Source organism: Poecilia reticulata, linkage group LG5, assembly GCF_000633615.1.
Source record: "Poecilia reticulata strain Guanapo linkage group LG5, Guppy_female_1.0+MT, whole genome shotgun sequence".
NCBI classification, from domain to species: Eukaryota; Metazoa; Chordata; class Actinopteri; order Cyprinodontiformes; family Poeciliidae; genus Poecilia; species Poecilia reticulata.
In genome coordinates this window covers 3,501,390-3,511,949 of record NC_024335.1, presented here as the reverse complement: position 1 = coordinate 3,511,949, position 10,560 = coordinate 3,501,390, and the positions used below count along the sequence as shown (strand labels likewise).

The window sequence follows — 10,560 nt, the reverse complement described above, 5'->3', positions numbered from 1 at the left end:
ATATCAGACAAGCGGATGGAAAGTGAAGTTTTTTTTTTTTTATCTCCAGTGCTGCATCCTCACCTTCCCAGTAAGAGTCTCCACGGTGGCTTTGCCACCCTCTCTCTTTACCAGTTTCCCCTTCAAGTACATCTCAGAGGGCTCAGTCACAAAGTATGCTGATTTGGCATCAAAGGGAGTGTTCTGAGCTTCAATACGCTCTCTTTCTGGCTTGCGGAGGTATATGGCCGCCTTGCCAAAACACTCCATCTCCGCATCCCCACTCATGGTTCCGCTGTAAAAACATATAACCCCAAAAACATGTCCAGGGAAATACATTTAATAAAAATGAATCTACTCCTCCAAAAATAAAGAAATGTATACGTACGTATATATTAAACAATTTATCTCACCATAATTAAAAATTTAAGGGTCACACAAGTGGTCAAAATGTGTAAATCTTAGCTTCATACCTTGCAGCACACCAGTTGAGCAGAAACTGTTGTAGAAGATGTTAAAACACAGGTCTAAAAACAAGACAGATGAATTATATTTATTGATGCTACTTGTTGAGTTTGTAGTATTTACTTTTAAAATAAGAAGTGGTGACAAATTGGCTGAACAAAATTTAATTGACCAAAGCTTTTATATAAATTGTACCATTTTTCAAGTAAGATTTGTTATTAAATAATGTAATAATATCTTTAGTAACTTACCTTTGCAGAGAGGCTCTCAAGGGTCCTGTTTGCTGCTCCTTTTATATTGCCTGATGGGAGCCTGTCACATGTTGGTCGCTGTATTTGGTCATGTCGCCTGTCGTTACACTTTTGAAGAAGTGCCTGTCTCTATTGTGCCAAAAGGGTTTATGGTTGTTGCATGCCATTCATCCCAGACAATAGATAGATCTCCATAAACGCCCCAATAAAAGAGAGAATACATTTTGTTTTTGCCTGTGGGATTCCTTAGAAATCCCGATAAATCACACATCTGATTCAAGTTGTTTTGTTTCCTCTGACTCTTGTCAAGAAATGCGGTGAGAAAATCAAAACATTTTTTAAATCAGTGCGCTTATTTAGGTTGTATATCATGCAATGTGCAAGTTTACTCTTTCTGTGCCAAACCATGTATATGAATAGTTACAGATGTTGGTTAAAGTCATGTGAAGTTGAATCAGAAGTTGCAGAAATGCCAAAGGTGTGACTAAAGCATCTTTTCAGTGCCCTCTGGCACAAAAGCTGTCCTCTGCTATTTTTCTGTAAGGCTTTAAAAAGTCATCAATATCAAGTTTCAGAGTCCTTACAGGTCAGAAATGATTAAAAAATAAAATGAGTGCCACTGGGCTTTGAAGAAAAGTAGGGATTGCCAAAGGGATTACTTTACACAACAGTGCCAACAGCTGCTCTTATTCTTCTTCTCAAGGGATACACAAGGGAGGCTGAGACAATTGCTAAATGTAGAGCAGGAGAGGGATGGGTTACTGCTATTCTTCCTTGTGATTTTATAAATGACCCCACAATGACAGATGTTTGTATCAAAACATGTTGAAAACATTAATCTCTTGTTTGTTTTGCTTGACAAAGAATCTACTAAAAACCAACTTTTTTTTGCCAGAGACCTCCGACATAGGTGGCAAGTTTTGTAAGTGTGGGTTAAGGAGCTTGAAGGCACTGTTTGCCTGGAAAGATGATCAAGTTACATTGTTAAAATGAAAAAAATTCTAAAGTGGTTACCTAGAAGATATAATAGACCTCTGTATTTAGTGAAGATAAATGACATGATGCCAGGATTGAAGTCTTCTGTCTTATAAGGACAGATTTCAAATATAGCACCTAGGTTGTGTGGATGCTCAAGGAAAATACCACATGCTCAAGGGACATATTGTGTTTTATGTAGGTGTGTCCACTTCTGTGTTTGCCAAAGAGCAACAGCTGGGATCAGGATAACAAACCAAGGTGAGTACTGAGTAACATTCCAGTCTATTGAGTGGCAACAAAGAGCACGGATATACACTTACACAAAAAGCAGCATTGTTTTTCAAATTTGTAAGTACTTTTTGGTGCATTTAAGGCTTATTTGTTAGAAAATTATGTCTGTAATCTGTATTTATTGTTTTACTTTCTATAGTATTGGAGGTTTGGGATGTGAAGTGAAGACTTGAAGAGGTGGAGATGCACATGGATATGAAAATTACCTTAAAGTTGCATGTTTGAACAATTTGAATTGTATCTAAAGAAGATGAAACGTTTACCAAATCTTTTCAACATTTATGTGTGTTTTTAACTTGTGGAACTTTAGAGCCAGGTTCTGAGTCACAGTCCTGACTGGCTTCTGAACATATTTATCTTTTTATTTTAGCAACTTTCAAACAAACCTGTGTGTTTTTTTTGTTTTTTTTACAACTTTGTAAATTATATCTTCTAATGCATGCTTTTAAAATCTGTGCCTGAATATAGGCGGAGACCTCCACGTAAAGGTAGCATCTGTCCAGACCATTTGTGAGTTTGAATATATATCTGGTTACTTGCATGTCTTGTATACGATAAATATGATTAGAGATGGTGAGAAGTTTCCTTTTAAAAGCTAATGGCATCACCTAGTGGATGAAGTTCATCTTTATCGTAAGACTAAAACTATTTTTAGATTCTTAGGAAGTTCACAAATTAGCTTTTACGACACAACAAACTTTGCATGTTGTGTTTGCTGTTCTTAAATTTGTTTCTGTTTGGACATTTCTCTGCACCACCACATTAAGTTCATGTGCTGTCAGACCCTGCTGGTGTTAACTACTATCACGTGTGAGTGCTTAGCCATGTCGACGGCTGGGGTCACTGGCTCCTTATAAACACCAGAGGGAGCCTCAAGTTGCAGAGGTGCAAATGTGCTGCTTATGTTACCAGCCTCTCTATCATTATCTTCGTCACCACCATCCTCATTATTAACATTACACGGTATCACGACCTGTTGCCAACACTGAATATTAAATTATCTGTCTCAACAGCCTTGTTTTGGAGATGTAATGATTTTTCTTTTTGTTGATTTAGGAAGGAACCTTTTAATGATCCCACCATGCTTTGGTCACAGCGCAGAAGAACTCTGTGGAGAATCCATGATGCTTCTGGAATATGGTATTGCACATTCGTCCTGCCATTTGTAAGCTGTTTATAACAATTCACTCATGCTTCCTAATTTTTCAATTCCACAGGAAGTGCAGCATGGTGAAAATAATAAGCACCTCAGGCAGAGAAAAGAGGAAGCCCTGCAAAAATGAGAGGTTAAAAACTTTGTTTTAATGAATTTTATAATGTTGTTTCACAAAAAAGCAGTAACTGATAAAAGCAGGAGAAAAATACAAACTTTTTTAACCATTAACATTACCATGGATGGCTGGATGAATGAATGGAAGGAAACATCATTAAGCACAAGCTAAGTATAAATCTTCAACAAAAAAGAGATGCAAGATACGAATTGAAGTGTGTAAGATGCACCTAATGAAAATCCCTCAGATATTCCAGTGATGACCAATAACTATTTTTTGCTTCAAATGGAAAGCGTCATTCAGAAAAATAAAATCTGTTAAAATCTGTGACCGTAGACTACAAAACAGGCTCCATAAAAACATGTGTATGAACATTTGGTGTGGAAAAACTTGATTATCTTTCACAGAGTCATGACTTCATCCAAAATAACATACTTAGGATGAATTAGACTGGAGAATGTGAGTCAGACCTTCAACATCAATGTAAATGTGTTTCTGGAAAAATTGCAAAAGATACATTTTCATCACTTTGCTCCTCTTGGATTAAGATTTGAATGACACAGTAGCATGTGACTGCAGATAACTGGATATTTTGGCAATATAATGCATTTATTCTCTAGGGGAATATCCGTCCACATTTGTGCCAGCCTACTATGCAAGGTTGTCACCAGCCTATCAAAAGGCAACACACAGATTCACATGACAAATAAGCATGCACATACTTGCAATCAATCACAAGAACAATTTAGAGAAACCAATTAACCTAGAAGCTATGTTGTGTGACTCCAAGGGGGAAGCCACAGTCTCTCCAGGTATTGCGTTTTTTTGGGGGGGTGGTATCCACCCTAACGATAAGATATGTATAGGAGGCTTAACAAGTAATGCAAAAAAAGAAAATTGCTTCTCAAAAACAAGCAGCTCCAACAGTCGAGTGCAAAAGTTCCCACTCGCATACAGGTGCAGAGGTTTGACGACTAGTTTAGGGAGGCCTGCAGGACTGTATCTTTACATTCCTGATTTTAATGGCAAGAAACAATCAAACTTTATAAAAGAAGTCAATAAAACATGTATGTATATATAAATACATCGCCCTAGTTATTTGACATGTCATGGCATCAGGAATCCATCCATCCATTGTCTGTACTCACTTGTCCCTGCTGGGTTGTTGTGGGGGGCTGCTGTCTATTTTTAGCAGTCGTTGGGCTAGAGGAGGGACACCCTCTTTGGATAGGTGGGAAGTCCTTCACAACACACAGACATACAGGACAAACTAGCCATGAAAGCAAACGCCCATTAGTCGGAAAGGCCCAGAGACAACTGGACCCGATGGGAGAACATGAACACTCCTTACAAAAACACAGGAGATTCATGATGCAAAACAACCAATCTGCAATAAATACCAACATGCCTGCATAAGTGCAATAACTATAGCATGCAGTTTGTAAAGTTACACAGTCAAGTATTGACAGCAATAATTGTATTATTGTTATCTAGCCCATCATAAGAGAAATGGAAAAAATGGAAATACATTTTTCAAAGCCATATTTTTTTAGCTTGCTAACTAAATATTTGGAATAAACAAAAATATATAGCTTGCTAATTAAATATTTAGTTTAAAACTGTGACATGTATAAATGAATAAATAACATGATTAAAATATGACTGAAAAATGAACTCCCATATTTTTTCTGTTATGACTGTCTAAATAACAATAATGCAGTTAATTCTTGACTTTCTTTGACTTTGTAACTTTACAAACGGCAATCATATCAAACTTGGCAACTAGAGCTTAAGAAAAAACAGACAAGGCCTAAACATACACAACTTACCTGATCTTCAATTTGTTTGCAGTAAAAAATGCAAGTCATAAACCACACCCAGTTTTATCCTTCCTTTCCCTAGTTGCTTACTATTTTAACTTTGATCAAAACAAATGTGCATGCACAGCAGAAAGTGTTGATGACACGTTCTCAGAGATGTATTATTTATCACACACAAGGGAATAATCATTCCTCAAGAATTTAAAAACAGTATTTGCCTCTCAGATGTGTTGACAACATTGACCAGAAGCCAACAGGTGGTTCATTATAAACAGTTAATTTGTTGAATTTCTTCATCTAAGTAGTCTACAGTCTGTCCTTCCCAATTCTTTTAGATTTCACAACTGCACATTTAATCAGTTTACAGAACTGGATAAACTGGATAAATATCCTTTACTGGATGTTCACATTTGAAACTGCAGCAATGAAAGGGGTTGCTTAGTATGACTGACATTATTGTACTAGTGTAACAAATACACATGAATGTTTTTTTGTTTTGTCTTATTCCAAATTTCAAACCATAAAAAAGACCAATCATCAGTGTCACAATATAGCACAATGTAACTGCATTCACTATACTCATTTAGGATCTAAGCTACAGAGAAGCAAACACAGCAACCATCTTGCGATGGAGTGTACTTACCCGGATTCAGAACCCAGTTCAACTGAACCAAATGGGCTGATGACTAAATTACAATAAATGTATAAAAGAATATGGACCTTCCCAGAGCAGGACTGATGTAACAAGATGCTGAACACTATCTCACATGTAATTAACAGCGGCGTTCTAAGCATTTGTCGGCCATTGCGGTAGTAAGAGCTTGGACATTTGTCTGTGAGAAGCTATATTTGCTTTAGGTCCTAATAAGACTGTAAAAGAAGGCCAAACATATCAAATGTTATATTTTGTTGCAACCTAATCATACCTCTGGAGAACTGCTTTATAACATGGCAGATCTTATCCAAGTATAATGCACCATAATGGGATCTTAAAATAGCTTTAAGTAAACTCCTCATCCCTGGGCTTAAGAGCTGCTTTGAACAGAGTCACTGCCAAAGATTCGGTTGCGGAAAGAATTATTCATGTGAAGATGGAATATATAGTATCTGCGTATGTTAAAAGTAATGGTAATAATGTTATATTCCTTTATTTTAAAAATCTTTATCTCAGCAACGCAGGGTTTACGAATAATTTCTTCTTGGAACACTAAGTAAAGGTCTAAAGAGATGCACAGGCTTCCTCCCAGTCTCAGTTGCTGCTAGGTTAAGTATGGAGAGCCCTAATCCTCTCCTCCCTGCCTGAGATTTTCCAGTCAAAGGCTGTTAATGGTGCCATGAACTCATTCTAAGACCAGAGGGGATAAAGCCTTTATGGCTGTACCCCCAGACTGTGCCTTGATACTCTTGATACTAGCAGCTGAAGACACATTTGTTCAGATTGGCTTTCAATCTGTTTTATTTTATTTAATATCACATGTGTTCTGTTTTATCTCTCCTTTTGATTTATCTTCTGTGTTTTTATATCTTATATTTTGTAAAGCACTTTGTGTAAAGATGCTGTATAAATAAAGTTTACTGACTTACTTATTTACGATCTGGGGTTTCAGTTAATAATTGTTTTGGCATTACATCGGATAGGGTAACACCACTGGTGATGGAGAGATGTAGAGGACATCTGAGATCATGTATCTGGAGAAGGATAAGTGACCCTAAAAGGAGGGCTGTTCCTCCCTGACCGCCAGAGATTTCAGTATAAAACAGAAGCTCCCAGTTCACTCTGAAGTTCAGGACTGACTGGCTTCCAGAAAAGGTGAGTCTTCGATCATACTTTTGAAGTTATTTGTGCTTTAAATTTATTTTACATATGCAAACTCTTGATAGTCTCATGAGTTTGAGTTTTTTCCTTATATGCTTTCTAACCTTTCTTAGTATCCACACACCAAGTGCATCACTGAAAAACAAACAAGGTAAATTCCAAACATTCCATGTCAAAATGCCAGAAAAAGCTAAAGCCAAGTACTTTTTAAAGGAATGATGTTTTGATTTTACTTGTTTTTACAGTGAAACCATGAGTGGGGATTCGGAGATGGAGTGTTTTGGCCCAGCGGCCGTATACCTCCGGAAACCAGAAAGGGAGAGAATTGAGGCTCAGAACACTCCCTTTGATGCCAAAACAGCATACTTTGTAACAGAGCCTGCTGAGATGTATTTGAAGGGTAAACTAGTGAAGAAGGAGGGTGGCAAAGCCACGGTAGAAGTTAAAGGTGGAAAGGTAGGTGGACATATAAGTACACATGATGGAACATGATATATCTATCTGTTCGATGTTTATTGGAAACTAGAACTTTACTCACATGCTCTGCTGTTTTGTTGTAGAGCATCACTGTAAAGGAGGATGAAATCTTTCCAATGAACCCACCAAAATTCGACAAGATTGAGGACATGGCCATGATGACCCACCTCAGTGAGCCCTCTGTGCTGTATAACCTCAAAGAGCGATATGCAGCATGGATGATCTACGTAAGTCCATTTTATGAATTGAGCTAAATATTTGTAGCCCTTTTTGTTATACCCCTAGCAGTTCATAACTTAATCCTTATTGGGGCAAAAGATACTTATTGCTCATGTTATTTCAAACAGATTTCATGCGACTACTTAATCATTTCAATTGGTTAACAAGGAGAAGCTTATGGACCAACTTAGAGATGTTAACTTGGGCATCCATTTAAATTTGTTTGACGTCTCACTGTCTTACACAGACCTACTCCGGGTTGTTCTGCGTCACTGTGAACCCCTACAAGTGGCTKCCAGTGTACGATGCAATGGTTGTTGCAGGATACAGAGGGAAGAAGAGAATTGAGGCTCCTCCCCACATCTTCTCCATCTCTGATAACGCCTATCAGTTCATGCTCCAAGGTATCTGTCATCTTTTTATCTCCACTCTGTCCAAAATTGGGATTGTATGGACAAACTCAACTTTTAAGAACTTTACTTCCTTAAGGCAACAGTATATGATACTGTAATTTAATATTGAGTTGTATGGCTTTGCATTTTTCCAACAGACCGTGAGAATCAGTCAATCCTGATTACGTAAGTGCCACATATTATCAGATATAAGGTATTACTGACATTAATTGCATCAGTACTTCTCTAATTAAGCTGTGTATCTTCAAACCAGTGGAGAATCTGGTGCAGGAAAGACTGTGAACACCAAACGTGTCATCCAGTACTTTGCGACAATCGCAGTAGCTGGTGGAAAGAAGTCGGAGCCAATTCCTGGAAAAATGCAGGTGAGCAGGAAAAGTCTTGTATATATATCTCATACCGCTGAAGACATGAATGACAGAATACAAATATGTTTTTTGTAACTTTGTTTAAAGGGATCGCTGGAAGATCAAATCATTGCAGCCAACCCCCTGCTGGAGGCCTATGGTAATGCCAAGACAGTGAGAAATGACAACTCATCTCGCTTTGTAAGTCTCCAAAGTTTTCCCAGCTTAAGAAGGTTTTCTTTTAAACTAGTGCAAGAATGTAATGTCTGCTTGCTCTTTTAAAAAGCTAATATGATTGCTAATATTTTAGTTTTGGACGGCATGCAGTTTGCTGTAAGTGCATAGTATGATCCACATCACATATCAATATGATTTAAATAAATTTTAAGGTGTGTATATATGTATAAATATATAAAACCAACACTAATGCCTCTGTGCTTATTTAGGGTAAATTCATCAGAATCCATTTTGGAACAACTGGAAAGCTGGCTTCAGCTGATATCGAAACATGTACGTGTTTTAGATTTCAAAACCTGCCATAAGATTTTATAAAAGGACAAACTGTAAAACCATTTCTGTCTTGTTCTCAGATCTGCTGGAGAAATCTCGTGTGACATTCCAGCTGTCTGCTGAGAGAAGTTATCACATCTTCTACCAGCTCGCAACAGGCCACAAACCTGAGCTAATCGGTAAGAAATATCGCCTCACAGTATGCAAAGTAATGATTCACTAGAGTCTGGATACTAAAATAGAAGAGTTTTTTTTTCAGAGGGTCTCCTCATCACCACCAACCCATATGACTTTCCCATGATAAGTCAGGGAGAAATCACTGTCAAGAGTATCAATGACATTGAAGAATTCATCGCCACTGATGTGAGTAAAATGTGATTAGAAGCACCATTTCTGGAGTGGCTGACACCACACTCGGCAAACAAGCTTGTTTAAATCTAAAGTATGACAAATTAATGATAGATCTATGTTTTTGTATACCAACTCTTCAGACTGCCATCGACATCCTGGGTTTCACTGCAGAAGAGAAAGCTAACATTTACAAGCTAACAGGAGCTGTGATGCATCATGGAAACATGAAGTTCAAGCAGAAGCAGCGGGAAGAGCAGGCTGAACCTGATGGCACTGAGGGTAAGAAGCCTGAATCATGAAAACATTAATATAATAAAAATAATTTGGTCCCACTGTTTTTTTTGAGGAAATGTTAAAAGAACTGTGAAGCAAATCAGAAAATGTTGCATTTCATCTAAGTCTTATTGCATTCTTAAAACAGTGTAAGATCCCCACTTGCTCTGGTGGCCTTGTAAAAGAAAAGAAATATAAAATCACATGCCAGATAAATGGATTTCATAATAGTGTTGTAATTTGCAATGTTGTAATTGCTCTTGTATTTATGTTTTTATCAGTGGCCGATAAAATCGCTTACCTCATGGGCCTGAACTCTGCTGACATGCTCAAAGCTTTGTGTTACCCCCGAGTGAAGGTTGGAAATGAAATGGTGGTCAAAGGTCAAACTGTGCCACAGGTAACAGACAATTTGAGTTTATGAGGTTAAATTGATTGACAGAATTTTTTTAAACTACAGCATGTCTTTCCATCTTCAGGTCAACAATGCAGTGAGTGCTCTCTGCAAGTCTGTCTATGAGAAGATGTTCTTGTGGATGGTCGTCAGAATCAACGAGATGTTGGACACCARGCAGCCAAGGAACTACTTCATCGGTGTCTTGGACATCGCTGGTTTTGAAATCTTTGATGTCAGTAATATTGGGATTAACCTTTAAATCAGTGAACCAGCATGGTAAACATCTAAAAGAGTCTGTCTTCCAACAGTTCAACAGCTTGGAACAGCTGTGCATCAACTTCACCAATGAAAAACTGCAACAGTTCTTCAACCATCACATGTTCGTCCTGGAGCAAGAAGAGTACAAGAAGGAGGGAATTGAATGGGAGTTCATTGACTTTGGCATGGACTTGGCTGCGTGCATTGAGCTCATTGAGAAGGTCAGCAACAAGCTCAGACACATACTGACCAACACAGGGAATCATTCAGATACCTTTACATTGCTTGACTGTGGTTATTTTATTTGCCATCTTGACAGCCAATGGGCATCTTCTCCATCCTTGAAGAGGAGTGTATTGTTCCCAAGGCAACAGACATGACCTTCAAGAGCAAACTGTATGACCAACATGTGGGAAAAAGTGCTCCCTTCCAGAAACCAAAACC

General features: G+C 37.9%; 2 protein-coding genes across 2 annotated transcripts in view; one reads left to right on the top strand and one right to left on the bottom strand.

Annotated features, from left to right (window-relative positions):
- Window positions 1-506, bottom strand: part of myhb (myosin, heavy chain b) — a 12,180-nt gene extending 11,674 nt beyond the window's left edge. The window contains exons 1-2 of the mRNA XM_017304801.1: window positions 453-506; window positions 64-274 (exon numbers count right to left, since the gene is read on the bottom strand). Coding sequence (XP_017160290.1) covers window positions 64-267 — 204 coding nt within the window. The 5' untranslated portion in view covers window positions 268-274; window positions 453-506. The remainder of the gene's footprint in view (window positions 1-63; window positions 275-452) is intronic.
- A 6,292-nt stretch (window positions 507-6,798) lies between these two features.
- Window positions 6,799-10,560, top strand: part of LOC103464625 (myosin heavy chain, fast skeletal muscle-like) — a 13,326-nt gene continuing 9,564 nt past the window's right edge. Inside the window, exons 1-16 of the mRNA XM_008408846.2 lie at window positions 6,799-6,865; window positions 6,985-7,022; window positions 7,117-7,327; window positions 7,432-7,575; window positions 7,815-7,971; window positions 8,118-8,145; window positions 8,234-8,345; window positions 8,436-8,528; window positions 8,774-8,837; window positions 8,918-9,016; window positions 9,097-9,200; window positions 9,329-9,467; window positions 9,743-9,861; window positions 9,941-10,090; window positions 10,167-10,337; window positions 10,436-10,558. Of these exons, the coding sequence (XP_008407068.1) occupies window positions 7,124-7,327; window positions 7,432-7,575; window positions 7,815-7,971; window positions 8,118-8,145; window positions 8,234-8,345; window positions 8,436-8,528; window positions 8,774-8,837; window positions 8,918-9,016; window positions 9,097-9,200; window positions 9,329-9,467; window positions 9,743-9,861; window positions 9,941-10,090; window positions 10,167-10,337; window positions 10,436-10,558 (1,707 nt within the window). The 5' untranslated portion in view covers window positions 6,799-6,865; window positions 6,985-7,022; window positions 7,117-7,123. The remainder of the gene's footprint in view (window positions 6,866-6,984; window positions 7,023-7,116; window positions 7,328-7,431; window positions 7,576-7,814; window positions 7,972-8,117; window positions 8,146-8,233; window positions 8,346-8,435; window positions 8,529-8,773; window positions 8,838-8,917; window positions 9,017-9,096; window positions 9,201-9,328; window positions 9,468-9,742; window positions 9,862-9,940; window positions 10,091-10,166; window positions 10,338-10,435; window positions 10,559-10,560) is intronic.